The following is a 13,670-nucleotide window of genomic DNA, read 5'->3' as shown; positions in this document are numbered from 1 at the left end:
CTCAGCTTTTTCTTTATGCTGTTTTGCAGGGACCCCCTGTCCTCCTTTTGTTCTTCCCAAATTTTATTTTGCAAGGACACTTCATTCTTGGTTTTCCATCAATAGACGCTGTGTCATCTGAAATTTGGAAAGAAAACTCTCTAACTCCCAATGTGATGCTAGAAAATGGCATTCCTTTGTTCCTCATGGTGCACACTGTGTGACTTGATAAGCAAGCATGCTCTCTCAGAGTTCAAGTTCTGCATTTGTACAGTTAAGACATACACATGCAGCACATTCTTTTTCAAGAGCTCGTAGCTATATGCTGATGTCCCTTTGGGCATGCTCAGTGGTATTGAAGGTGGTTGAGTGCCCACTTACTTCCTCCCATTTTTTCAGCATCTGCTCAACCACTGAAGCCTTTGACCCACTGCCATCCAGTTTTCCCCAGTTTGGAAGATTCCCACTGGTTTCCAGGCCATAGTGAGACACTAAAAACAACATACGTGGAACCCAAGGAAAATGTCCACGCACGTTTTGAGTCAAAAGATAAAAGTATTCTATGGTGACTCAAGTACTTCCTATGATGTCAAATAACTGAGGCAGAGAAGTATTCAATTATGTTCCCAGTGACGAATTGTTGAGTGACAAGACTGTTCAGCCACTAAATCTGAAATGGGAAGATTTAAAATTATCGCTTAGGGATTCCATTTGCTAAACTAATATACTGGTTCTTAAACTGATGTACTAATTCCTTATGCAAACCAACCTGTATCAATTGTAGCCAAGATGTTCAGCAACTGCCACTTCACCCGCAAGACCCGTTCAGTTTATAATAGCAATTCTGGAGTGACACTTTTCGTAGCTGGCACCTTTAGTGCGTGTGCCAAGAAGCTAACATCAACACGCTTTAGGGATTTTCTGGACCTGCTTTTTTGCCTGTGTGGTATTCCCTCCCCTTAGGGTCTAGGAAGCTGGTCACCCATTAGGGCAAGCGTGGCTTTAGAGAATAAATAACTGTTATCGCCGACCTGGTTGGGTGGCTGACAGTGAAGTCTCACAATGCTATCTGCTTTGTTATTAATCCATAGTCAGAGGCTCTCAACCACGTCAACCACTTGCCAACAGCAAGCTCCATGTATTCCAGACCACCATCACATACAGCAACACCATCCCGTCTCACCTGCACTGCCCATCCATCCCGGACAACCACAGAATCACAGGATATCAGGGGTTGGAATGGACTTGGAAAGGTCATCTAGTCCAGTCCCCCTGCCAGAGGGGGATCAGGCAACACAGGAAAGAGTCCAGGCAGATTTTGAATGTCTCGAGAGAAGGAGACCCCACAACCTCTCCGGGCAGCCTGTTTCAGTGTACTGTCACCTTCACTGTGAAGAAATGTTTAAGCCCAGAGCCACCCAGAACACATATGACAGAACGCTTCCCACCACACCTTACTTAGGCTGATGTTGTAGCTCCAGGACCAAGCTAATGACTCTCTTAGCTTGAGATTCTCAAGGGATGCAGTGATCAGGTGTATGAGGAGCAGAGCAAACGGAGCTTAACTTCCAAGGCTGGTCTCTTCCACATGACGTGTCAGATGAAGGGATTGGCTGGTTGCTCTGTGAAAGCTTGCAAGTAGGATGACCTCTGCTGGTCTCTCCAGTGGGGGTTTTCCCATGAGAAATGACGTGCCAGCCCTCAAAGAAACTTTTCCTGCAGGTGAGACACTTGCAGGACCTACCTTTCATATGGATTAGACGGTGTTTCATGAGGTTGCAGCTCTGCATGAATCTCTGTCTGCAGTGCTGACATTTCTCAGGTCCCAAGTGGATCCTCTGGAACTTGATCAGGCTGGAGCTGTGGTTGAAGGTCATCCTGCAGTCGGGTCATGTGTAGCACTTCTTCCATGAGTGCCATCTCCTACGAATGAAGAGTTCTGCACAAAGCCCTTCTTACACTCACTGCATCCCTAAGTCTTCTTGACATGGAGTCATTGGTGCAGATATAGGGAGGGTTTCTCCCGACTTCTGGTGCCTCATGAAGGTCAAGCCATGACCAAAGCTCCTCTTGTAAGCAGCACAAGCAGAAACATGTTTGTGATCCACCTACCCACAGCCTGAGGTGTTCTTGTGGCTGTGCCACATCCTGCCCTGGACTCTCCTTTGCATTTCCACTCAACATCCCCAGTAGAGCCAAAACAGAGCAATATGCCTAATTAGCCCACCAGTGAGAAAGCGGGAACAGGATTTACTCTGACACCAAACACCGGGAATGGATGTAAGGCCAAGAAGGAAGCTACAGACCATCCAAAGCATAGGAAAACTCCCAGATACGCTGGTTAGGAGAGAAATCAGGGGCTCGCTTCTCCAAATGAATCCAAGTAAGAACGTGAGCACTTCCTCTGAGCTGTGGAGTGGGAGTGCTGGACTCACAGTGCTATCTCCCAGTGAACACACTGGAACATCTCACATCTTTACAGCGAGCGCTCCCTACTGGTAGCACTACATCACCATCAGGGGAAGGTGTGTGATCATGGGGGCACTTGCAGGCTCTGTCTCCCGTGAGGGTGTGCCAGTAGGTAATGTGTCAGGAACTGAATATGAAACTTCTCCAAAACTCTGCACACTTCGATGGACATCCCTTCAGATTTGCTGTGAGCACAGCAGGCAGTGGTGCGCGTGTCGTGCTTGAGGCTCATGATTGCCACTCCAGTGCTCGGAGGAGGTGCTTACATTTTCTCTTGGGCTCATTTTGATGAGCCAACTCCTGTTTTGTCCGGATTATCTGGGAGTTTTCCCATGCTTTGGATGGTCTGTAGCTCCCTTCTTGGCCTTAGGTCCATTCTTGATGTTTGTGACCAAAGGATATCCTGTTCCCCCTTCGTCACTGTCATGGGAATTATGCATATTACTCTCTGTCAGCTGGAGATGGAATATTGAGTAGACACAGAAAGATGGCAGGGTGGATCAGAAACATATTTGTGCTTGATCTGTCTATGAGAAAATCTTTGGGTACAGCTTTGAACTCATGAGGCACCGGAATGTGTACAGGGGAGAAGACATCCCTGTACCTGAACCAATGATTCCACATGGCAAGAAGCTTTACATATGCTGCTGATATAGGTTGATTTGTTTAGCACTAGGGATTAGTACATTAGTTGAGGAACCAGTACGTTAGTTTAGCAAAAGGAATCTATAAGTGGTTGTTTTAAATGTTTCCATTTCGCATTCAGTGGGTGAAGAGTCTTGTTTTTCCTCAATCACTGGGAACATAATTGAATACTTTTATCTTCTGCCTCAGTGATTTTGCCTCACAAGAAGTACTTGAGTCACAATAGAAAAATTTATCTTTCGACTCAAAACATCATTGATCAAATCATCATTTCCTTGGGTTCCACATATGTTGTTTTTAAAAAGTGTCTCACTATGGCCTAAAAACCGGTGGGAATCTTCCAAACTGGGGAAAAGTGAATGAAAGTGAGTCAAAGGTTTTAGTGATGAAGCTGATGGTGATAAAACGAGAAGCAGCTGGGCACTCCGCCATCCTCGATGCCACTGAGCATGCCCAAAGGACATTAGCTCTTATCTGTCAGACCTTGCAAAAGAATGCATATGTATGCCAACGTACTGCATATGCATGTCTTCATTGTTCACATGTCCAACCGGAACTTTGAGAGGGTGAGCCTGCTTATCAAGCCATCCGGTGCCTGCTGTGAAGAATCGCGGATTGCCACTTTCCAGCACCGCCTTGGAGTTAGAGAGTTTTCTTCTCAGATTTTGGATGACAATTTTTGACGACTCTGGTAGGACACCGAGACTGAAATCTTGCTGACTGAAGGACCGGAGGAGATCTCAGCCTGCGCACCGAGTGATTCTCAGGGAGCTCTGCCCCGATCTGGCCGCAGGTTTCCTGAAATACGGTAAGGCCTTCCTTTGATTGCCTCTGGTAAAGCGTGAAGAAGCCTGATTCACATTCAGAGAGCAAAAGTAAGGGAATTCCCCAGTAGGTTCGTGAGCAGGGAGATGTCCTGAGTGCGCGGCAGGTTTCGTGTTTCTCGGAAGTAACAGTGCTTGAGAGAAAACGGATTCGAGTCCTGTTAGAGGGTGTACTTGAGAGATTCAGGACCCCTCGGGCTCCACATCTTACTGAAATTAACATGGTGAGGGAGTACTTGAGAGATTCAAGACCCCCAGCAGAAACCGAAGCGCTTCATTGTTGGGGAATTATGCTGCGCTATGATTGCCGGCATTGTGATTTTGTATGCGAACTTGGGAATGCATTACTGCAACGGCACCAAGCTTTTTATTTTTTTTCTCCCTCCATGGTGTGTTGTTGGATATGCAGGTTGTGTTAAGCTTTGCTTTTTGCTTTTGTAGTTGCAGCAGCGTGTGTGTATTGCGGTGCGCGTCTGGAATTCGCACATTCCAGACATGGAGAAACTGGTTGTGGAAACGGCAGAGAAAACCTGTTGAAAATAGTAATAATTGGTGGATTGGAGAAGTGATCAGTGTTACTTATGGACACTGGGGTGTGTGGGAAAACAAGTGGAATTCCCATCTTGCTAGGGGATATTGGTTATGAATCTCCCTGGAGGAATCTGCCACGGTGCACAACCGTGCTTTGAGAGAACGCTCTCCATCATCTAGCAAGATGAGGAGGGACAATTGTCCTGCATGAAGTGTATTCAGATTAAAGTGTATTTTGACTGTTGTGACCGGTTGCAGTTTGCACCGGCCAAGACTGATGAGCACTGGAACAAGAAACTGCTGTGCCACCTCCCCCCACGAGGCTCGAATTTCGCTCAAGGAGCCTGGGGCAGAGACACTGCAAACTCCTATTGTAAAACAGTTTGTTCCCTGGGGGATGGGGATGAATACATTGGGAGCGAGAAGGTCCTCATCTGCAGAGGCCTAGGAAACCCGATATCCCATTATTAGCGGTGGAACTGCCGGTGCTGGAGATGAAACAGAAATTTGGTAGGCACTATTGGTTTTTCTATTTACCAGGGGCACCGAAGCCCTTAACTGATCGAGATTGGTTGGATAAATTGGAGGGAGAAATAAAATTTGAAATGGGTCTTTGATAGGCAGGAGAGGTGCTGGGAAGGTCAGAGGGAGCTGAGGCAGTTTGTAATGATGAAAGTTTGTTGCGGGGGGCTCAGGAGGGAGAGGAAAGGGAAGGAAAAAAAGAAAGGAAAAGGCATAGACCAAGGAATGGAGAGGAGGAAACGTAGGAAACTGGGAAAGCAAAGGAAAGAAAAAAAGGATAGAGAAAGTATTGGCATCGACCATAGCTCAGGGAACCGACAAGGATACAGATGGTTGGAAATATCAAAATGATTTTGTCAGGACGGCATCTCTGATAAAAGCAGATTTCATTTGCAGTTGCAATGGCAGGCGTCCCGCAAGCAGGAGCGCCCCTAAAGGCACAAAGACAGCTTTTTGCACCTTGTTTCCCCCTTCGCCCCCTCTCCTGTTTCCCCATTGGCTGGGTACTCAAGGTTTACATTTGTTAATTCGTGTGTTATCTGGTGTCAGTAGCCATCCTGTTGTTTCCAAGGTGCCTCAGTGCTCTTCTTGTATTGATATGGTGATTTTGGGGTGCAGGGGAGGGGGTGGATGCTAGGCCTTATTGATATCTCTTCTCCTTGGGCAGGCCATGATTTGTTGTCTGGTTTGATTAATCTCATGCAGAATATTCTTGTAACGTGTATGACAAGGTATACATATATACACACCTACATACTGAGCACGCATTCCAGGGGAAGATTTGTCTAGAGGATAACAGATGCCAACTATCAGAGACCACCCCCAAGTATAGTAGAAAGACTCCCCAAAAGAACTATGGCAGCAGAGACCATGACATTAAAGATTCTTACCTAATTCTAACGCAGAAGCAACATTTGATTCCCACACAGAGGTATAAAAGAAATGCTGGAGCCAAGAAGGGAGAATATAAGGGCAGAGATCTCAGTTCTGAAACCTAATCAACGTAGACAACGTTAGAGATTGGCAACAGGATTGCCCACAGAAGAAAAGGAGCAGCAGAGAATCCAGATCAGAGCTAGATCACTCAAAGGGCATAGATACAACTGCAATAAATATAGAATGAAGGGGACCAAGAGGTGAGACATCAGCCAAACTCCTGGTTACAGTACAACTGGGGAATGAAGGCGTAAAATGCTGCTCTCTGATAATGCTGGGCAGAACCTGCTGCCAGCAGGAGGCTGATCCCAAATGGGTGCTCCTAGAGCCAGGTGACGCCAAGAAGGGGAAGGAAGTAGAGCGAGCTGTGAGCAGTGGCTTCCATGCACAGGTGTGTGAACAAATGACAATCCAGAATTGTAGACTGATCTCCAGATCACAGAATCAGCACAGAGGTGTTCCCTCTCAGAACTCAGCAGAATGCATGTATTGCAGCCTCCTTGCTTCTGCAGGGGCTGCGATTAACAATTGAACTGAAGGAGCAGGCGCCAAAGTCTCCTGTTTAAAACGCCAGGACCCCTGTGTGCTGACTGCAGAGCAAGTGACTGACATGCATTCTTTACCAGAGAAACAGGAACTGGCTTTGGCAATTTGGAGCACAGCATTTTGTTCAGTTTCTGTTGGTGATCTTAACGCTTTGTTGCTTGATGCATGAGTTGCACATTCAGCTTTCCAGATCCCAGGTTAGTTCACATTTAGGTTTGTGCCCCCTTACTTACTGAGAAGACATTGTCAGCAGTCCTTAAAGGCCAAACGAAGCTGGTATAGTTAATGCTAAAATCAGAGGATAATAATAGGGTGGCAAAATCTTTAGTTACAGCAAATGAAAACAAGCCCAAATGCACCAGCCAAAGATACAACAAGAAAGGAAAAGAGCTGCTTACCCCTGAAAGGCCCCTGATATGCAGGAATCTCCAACAAAAAACACCCTCACTTCCACTGCCACCCCTTAAATGAGGCCTTGGAAGGGGTGGATCCTGGCTCCACGCCTTCTAGTCATGAAGTTCATTGCTTGCACCTGACCTCCTCTGGGTTTGTCCTGCCTTCCCGCCAGGTGCTCAATCACTGTTTCAGGCCACGTCTTAGCATTTCCACTGCAGTATGTTTATGTGGGTAATCATTGTTAACTTACTGATACTACCTTTCTTTTGACAGGCAGTATTTGTTCTTCCTTCAGGCCTTACGGTCTGTCTGAGGGCTGGAGGGAGTGGGAGCGTGTTTTCCTTTTGTTGCTGGTGCTAGCTATGGAAGGGCTGAAATATTCTTCCTCACTGTTATCTTTTCTACAGACTGACACAGTTGAAGTTTCATCCACTTTTGTTGTCTTACAGCCCCTAATCTCTTATTTCTCAGTTGTAATAGCTGTCAGGAGATGATTCGTGTAAGGATTTGGGAGTTCAGTCTGTCATTTTCTAATCAGTTAGTGTCCCTAGTTGCTATAGTGCAGATTTTGCCAATTTATAATTGTTGGTTCCAACTACAAAATAAACTTTCAAGGGAGAAGCAGGAATATGTTGAATAATATAAGGTAGATATGCTGTGGGTGGTTTCACAGCGACTTGACAAGATTGGAGTGGGTGCATTGTTGCTTGTCTGAGTCCTAGGTGGCTTTTATTCCCAGGCAATGCCCTGTAGATGGGCTGGGGAGGGCTGGGCTTCAAGAGGAACTGCTGCACTCCCTCAAACCTCCCCTGCCATTTTTCTTATCCCAGCAGGCTTTTCTAACGTCTGCTTTTCACCTGTGATCATCCCAGCCTGCAGTAGTGCAGAAAATGGCTGCAGTGGATCCATCTCAGGTAGGAGTGTGGGGAAACAGGCAGGAGAGGCAAAGGAACAAGCAGTGTCGATGCAGGGGGAGAGTGGGACGCCCTCCATCAGCTTTTGCGTGCTGGGGGCAGAGAAGCCGCTGGGACTGGAGTTTCTCTTCTCTGCCAGCTGCTTCCCTGCGCCGTGGCAGTTCCCAGCAAGGAGCCTCTTTGCTTGCAGGAGCCCGTGAGCTTTGCGGAGGTGGCCGTGTATTTCAGCAGGGAGGAGTGGGCGCTGCTGGACCCTGTGCAGCGAGTGCTGTACCGGGACGTGATGCTGGAGACGTACGCGTGCGTGGCCTCGCTGGGTGAGGGCTTTGCTGCCTTTCGTCCTTGTTGGGGCTCCTTTGGCTGTGTAGAACCACACTGCAAGCAGGGCTTAGAATAATTGCAATGTAGTTACTTGTGGAGTAACGCAGCAGCACCAGAAACAAAATGTAGGTAAGTTTCTCATATGTTTCAGAAGGGATCGGTGTGCTCAGCACTGTGAGAAAAGACACAGAAGCCACTGCTGGCAAGCAGCCATCAGCCGGGAGGGGTTGGATCAGCTCCTGCAGACTGCCCTTGTGTTGCTGTGTTGCATGGTGGTACCAGCTCCACCAACCTGACAACTCCCTGGTTATTCATTTGCCTTTTTACTCTTTTCCACTGTGTTCCTGTAAACCTTTTTGATGCCTTAGGTCTTTAGCAGTTTGTATTAAACTGGACAAAAAGCCCAAGGGTAATGTTAGAGAAATTCTCTCTGCATAATTTTTGAGATGTGAAATTCATGCTGGGACGAGAAGAAAGCCAGTGTGTGTGGGCCCAGTGTCATTCAGGCCCTTAATGTGGTTTCAGAAGTTGGGATGGACACATAGTATAGTTGTTGGACATGTTCCTACATCAGAATCACAAAAATGCTCTAATGTCCACTGTTTCTGTTATTCAATCGACATGTCCAGCCCCGAAACCTGCAGTGATCTCCATGCTGGAAGGAGGGGAAGACCCCTGGATCCCAGATGTACATGGCTTGAAGGACATGGCAGAAGACCTCAGCCCAGGTGAGCCAGTGAGAGAGAGGAGGAGGTTGGGGCTGGCAAAAGCCATTTCTGACTGGGCAGTATTTTAGCACAATATGTTATTTCTGTATTTCCTGTCATCCAGCAGATGATGGGATCACAAACATAAAGGAGTATCTGCAGAGAAGTGGTGTGGCTGAAAGGCAGTGGAGTAGTGCCTCGTTGGGAAAAACCGGAAGGGATGTGCAGGGGGGCCTGGAGCAAGGAGAGCACTTTGAGAAGCAGCAGGGAAACCCTCAGGGAGAGATTGTGAGGAAACCCCTGGAGTGCAGCACAAATCGGAAGCAGCAGATGGAAGATGCAAGGAGCAAGGAAGTGTGCCAGGAGGAAAGGCAGCACCCAAATGCTGAATGTGGGACCAGCTTTAAAAGGAATTCCGACCTTGTTAACCACCATTGTGTCCGCTCGGTGAAGAGATTGTGCAAGAGCTCTGGGTGTGTGAAGAGCTTCAAAACAAGATCCAAATTCACTAATCATCAGTTCCTCCACACAGGAGAGAAACCCCTTAGGCGTTCTGAGCGTCCAAAGAGCGTCAAAAGCAACTCTGAATTGAAGTGCCACCAGGGCATCCACACAGGACACAGACCTTACAAGTGCCATAGATGTGGGAAAAGCTACAGAGAAAGTTCCCACCTTGTTTCCCACCAACGCATCCATTCAGGTGACAGAACCTACAAGTGTTCCACATGTGGAAAGGGTTTCAAAAGCAGTTCGGAACAGAATCACCAGCACATCCACACAAGAGAGAGACCCTTTAAGTGTCCAGAGTGTCCAAAGGGCTTCAGAAGCAGTTCCTACCTCATTGGCCCCCAGCGCATCCACAAAGGAGACAGGCGATATAAGTGCACTGACTGTGGGAAGGGCTTCAGAAGCAGTTTCGACCTCATTGTCCACCAGCGCATCCACAATGGAGAGAGACCCTTTAAGTGTACTGAGTGTCCAAAGAGCTTCAGAAGCAGCTCCTACCTCATTGGCCACCAGCGCATCCACACAGGAGAGAGGCCATATAAGTGCACTGACTGCGGGAAGGGCTTTAGAAGCAGTTCCAACCTCACCCGCCACCAGCGCATCCACACAGGAGAGAGGCCATATAAGTGCACCGACTGTGGGAAGAGCTTTAAAAGCAGCTCCAACCTCACCCGCCACCTGCAGTGTGTCCACACAGAAGAGAGACCCTTTAATTGTCCTGAGTGTCCAAATTGCTCCTAAAGCAATTCTGAATTGAAGTGCCACCAGTGCATCCGTACAGGATATAAAACATACAAGTGCTCTGTATGTGGGAACAGCTGCCATTGATGTTCCCAATTTGATTCCCACCAGAACATGCATTCAGGACACAGAGCCTGCAAGTGTCCCATTTGTGTCAAGGACAGGCATGTTAGAAGCGAAGATGCACCAGCACATCCATAAAGGAGAGAGACCCTACAAGTGCTCAGCGTGGGAAGAGCTTCCACAGCAGTTACAAGCTCATTTGTTACCAGTGCATCCAAACAGGAGTAAGACCCTTTAAATGCCCTGTGTGTGGGAAGGGCTTTATAAGCAGTTCTAATCTCAACTCCCACAAGCACATCCACCAAGGAGACAGAGTGTAGAAATGCCCCGAGTTTGGGAGTATCTTCAGAAGCAGTTCCTGCCTCGTTACATACCTACACATCCTCACAAGAGGCTAAGTTTGCAGTGCCACGAATGCGGGAGGAGCTTCAGCCAGACCCCAGCCTGATCAGCCACCTGTAGCTTTGTGTGGTTATGAGCCTTACAAATCCCTTGAGCAGAGGAAGAGCTTCACAGCTAACTCATCTTAAAAACACCTTGAAGCACATACTCCTTGCTCGGACAGGTGGAGCTGGTTTAATGAGGTACAGCCAGCAGGGAGCACTCACTGTAAACATGATGTGGTCACAGAATCGTAGAATGGCCTGGATTGAAAAGGACTGTAAGGATCATCTAATTTCAACCCCCCTGCTGTGTGCAGGGTTGCCAACCAGCAGACCAGGCTGCCCAGAGCCAATCCAGCCTGGCCTAAAATGTTACCTAAAAAGCCGTGATTGGACAAGGAGTGTCTAAAGAGATACCAAAAAGACCCTCTGGGTTGTATTTTGGTTCACAGGGGAGAGGTTGCTGGTGAGCCAAGGGGAAGTTAGGTAGCCAACTGGTAAGTGTTTCCTATATCCCCTTTAGTCCCTCCATAACTGGGTTAATCTCTGTTTTGCCATGAGCTTCCTATTTATTGATTTTGAGTGGTCCGAAAGATTAAAGCAACACATCCTACTAAGCTCCTCACAACCGTGCCTCTTCATTTAGTTAGTCCAGATCCCTTACCTCAATTCCTTTAACCTGTATGCTATTGGGAGAAAATAAGGATATTCTTGCTTGGACTGGCAAAATATCTTCGGAGGTATAAACAAGTTAAAGATCGTAACTATCCATGCCAGACAGACCCTCTTGACATGGTCACGAGACATCTAGCTTGTACACCTGGCATGGGTGTCAGCAAATGCTAGAAAGACCATTGACAAGCCCCGCCAACACTGAGGTGGCTTTGTGGAGGCGAGTGGCAAGGAGCCATGTGTGCGTGTGTGACAAAGGAGCAGGCAGCGGATTGCCAAATGACAGAAGAACCCCTCAACTGTACACGGAACCCGCTTTACATTCCCCTGAGTGAGAGCAGACAGAGGAGACGACCTGCGCAGAAGGAGGTGAGCGCCAACATCGAGCTCCATCTCGCGCAGGAATGGTTCCACGGCAAGCTGGGGGCAGGGCACGGTGGGCAGCGCATCGTTGAGTGGCTGATGACAGAGTACTGTGCTAAGATGGAGGCCCCTGATGGCTCCTTTCTGGTCAGGGAAAGTGAGACTTATGCTAGGGGCTACGTTCTGTCCTTCTGGCACGTGGGAAGGTGCAGCATTGACGCATACATTGGCGACAGGACACTACCAGTCAGAAGTTCTTTGTGACTGACACCCAAGTATTTGACAGCCTGTATGACCTCATCACCTACTGTTGGGAGACGCCGCTGAGGTCCCACGGACTTGAGATAAGGCTGAGCCGGTGCATCGGTCCAGCACTCACATCAACACAGATGCGGTGCTGCAGGACGGCACCAGAGGGACAAGTTCAGATCCAGTGCCATCTACGTCAGGGCTGGAGGGAAGAACTGCCCAGCATGACAGAGTTACATTTAATAAGGCGCTTAACCAAGTGCACGTTGTTCAAGTTCATCGCCCACAATAAAAGTTTTTGTTCTGCACTACCAACTGAGTCCGTGTCTAATTGCCGCAGTTAAACCTTCCTCTTATTTCTCTTCCTCAACCTCTATGAGGACCTTTGGGCAGGATTTCAAAAGGGCGTAGAGGGGCTTCACCAGTATTCCGTAGCTGTAGGCTGCACCACTTCGTCATCCCTAGGAAAGTCTGGAGCTCCTTCCAGAGTCCCCTTGCCGTTTCCTGGGGCTCAGGAATCCCGAAGTGATTCTGTAACGCAAATGGGTTACTTGCGACTGTGCCATTTGGGCTTTCTGTGGAGAAAGTTTAGTGAGCTAATTGTCCATGTTATGCATTACCTCCATTGTTTTGGTAGCTTTCAGGTCATCCATGTCTTCAAATTTGGGGGGTACTGTTTAATCCAAACCAGCTGAGCTACTCCTAAGACCAGGATAAGAGCTCTCAAAGTATCCTGTATTATACCTTACCGATGGGTTATTTACCCTTTTAATCCTTCTTGGACTTTGATACTGGCTCCAAATAGTTCTCACTATGCCTGGTGGGAGTTTGAGCTCTCCCATCTCCGCCCAGCCACCAGAAACTTTTATTCGAATGACACCTACTCATTATATTACTTCCACTATGATATTCATGCCCACTAATGAGAGTGTTATTACTTTCTTAATAGAGGCCATTGTTAAGTATAGACATGTAAGGTCGATATAAAGAGAAGGGAGAAGAGTGACAATCACACATTTAACAATAACAAATAAATATAACACAAAACATAGTACTATTATAAACAAAATACAAAATGTAACAGCATACAACATCAACTTGCCACAGATATAGCCCTGAAATAAAGCAAATTAGTAACCAATTAATGTTTTCTTTATGAGTTTCACTTTTAACGATGCACTGTCCTTGACAGACCAAGTAGTTCCTCAGCATCTTGGAATAACCCAACAATTGCGACATCTGGGCGCTTCCGCCTACGGTCCGAGCCGCTCGGAGCAGGGTAGACGTTGCCGGCGCGCCGTGCGGTGCCGTGCCGAGCCGCACTGCCCAGCAGCCACCTCTCCACGCCGCCGCGGACCGGCCGAGCCGCTCGGAGTCGGGCAGACGGCGCGCAGCCGCGGAGCATCAGGGCGGATCGGCGCTCGCCGGGGGAAGGGGGCCGGGCCGCCCTTCCGTCGTACCCGAGCCGCCGCCGCCGCCGCGTCGGAGTGATCGAGTCGGTCGGTGCCGGGCGGACCCGGCCCGTTCCGGGCGCACTCCAGCTCCGCGTCTCAGCGGCAGGCGCGGCTGAACGAGCCGGCTGCGAGGGGCGTCTGGCCGCGGTCCGCGCGGTACCGTGAGAGGGGTGTGAGCAGGGTGGAAAAAAACCGGAAAAATACGTCGGGTGCAGCAGGCAGATGAACCAAGGAAATAAATAAGAGAAGAAACGGAAAAACATTCGGAAGCGCGTTAGAAAAACGTATAAAAATTAAGTTCTTAAAAAATCGAAAATGAAAAAGAAGGGAGCTGGGAAAAAAGAAGGAAAAGAAGGAGAACGTCGAACGTTAAAAAAAGCCAGGGAAAAAAACTTTTTTTCTCTGCCTGCTGCACCCGACGTATTTTTCCGGTTTTTTTCCACCCTGC

At 48.1% G+C, this 13,670-nt stretch overlaps 1 protein-coding gene across 1 annotated transcript; it reads left to right on the top strand.

Annotated features, from left to right (window-relative positions):
* The first annotated feature begins 3,449 nt into the window (after positions 1-3,449).
* On the top strand, positions 3,450-12,079 carry LOC122167890 (zinc finger protein 501-like). Its single transcript, XM_042832780.1, has 5 exons — positions 3,450-3,901; positions 7,682-7,762; positions 7,953-8,079; positions 8,713-8,811; positions 8,915-12,079. Exons 2-5 carry the CDS (start codon positions 7,739-7,741, stop codon positions 10,036-10,038), a joined length of 1,374 nt encoding a protein of 457 aa, XP_042688714.1. The 5' UTR covers positions 3,450-3,901; positions 7,682-7,738; the 3' UTR covers positions 10,039-12,079.
* The last annotated feature ends 1,591 nt before the right edge of the window (positions 12,080-13,670 follow it).

This window comes from Centrocercus urophasianus, unplaced genomic scaffold (genome assembly GCF_019232065.1).
Source record: "Centrocercus urophasianus isolate 14NV4802_14NV808 unplaced genomic scaffold, USGS_Curo_1.0 seq_1070, whole genome shotgun sequence".
Taxonomy (NCBI): Eukaryota; Metazoa; Chordata; class Aves; order Galliformes; family Phasianidae; genus Centrocercus; species Centrocercus urophasianus.
This window is presented reverse-complemented; position numbering and strand designations above follow the sequence as displayed.

Bases quoted from the DNA above. Each gene is read 5' to 3' on its own strand.
- LOC122167890 (XM_042832780.1), top strand. From the start codon at position 7,739: ATGGCTGCAGTGGATCCATCTCAG. The intron at 7,763-7,952 runs GTAGGAGTGTGG...CTTTGCTTGCAG, and splicing joins CTGCAGTGGATCCATCTCAG to GAGCCCGTGAGCTTTGCGGA. The intron at 8,080-8,712 runs GTGAGGGCTTTG...CGACATGTCCAG, and splicing joins CGCGTGCGTGGCCTCGCTGG to CCCCGAAACCTGCAGTGATC.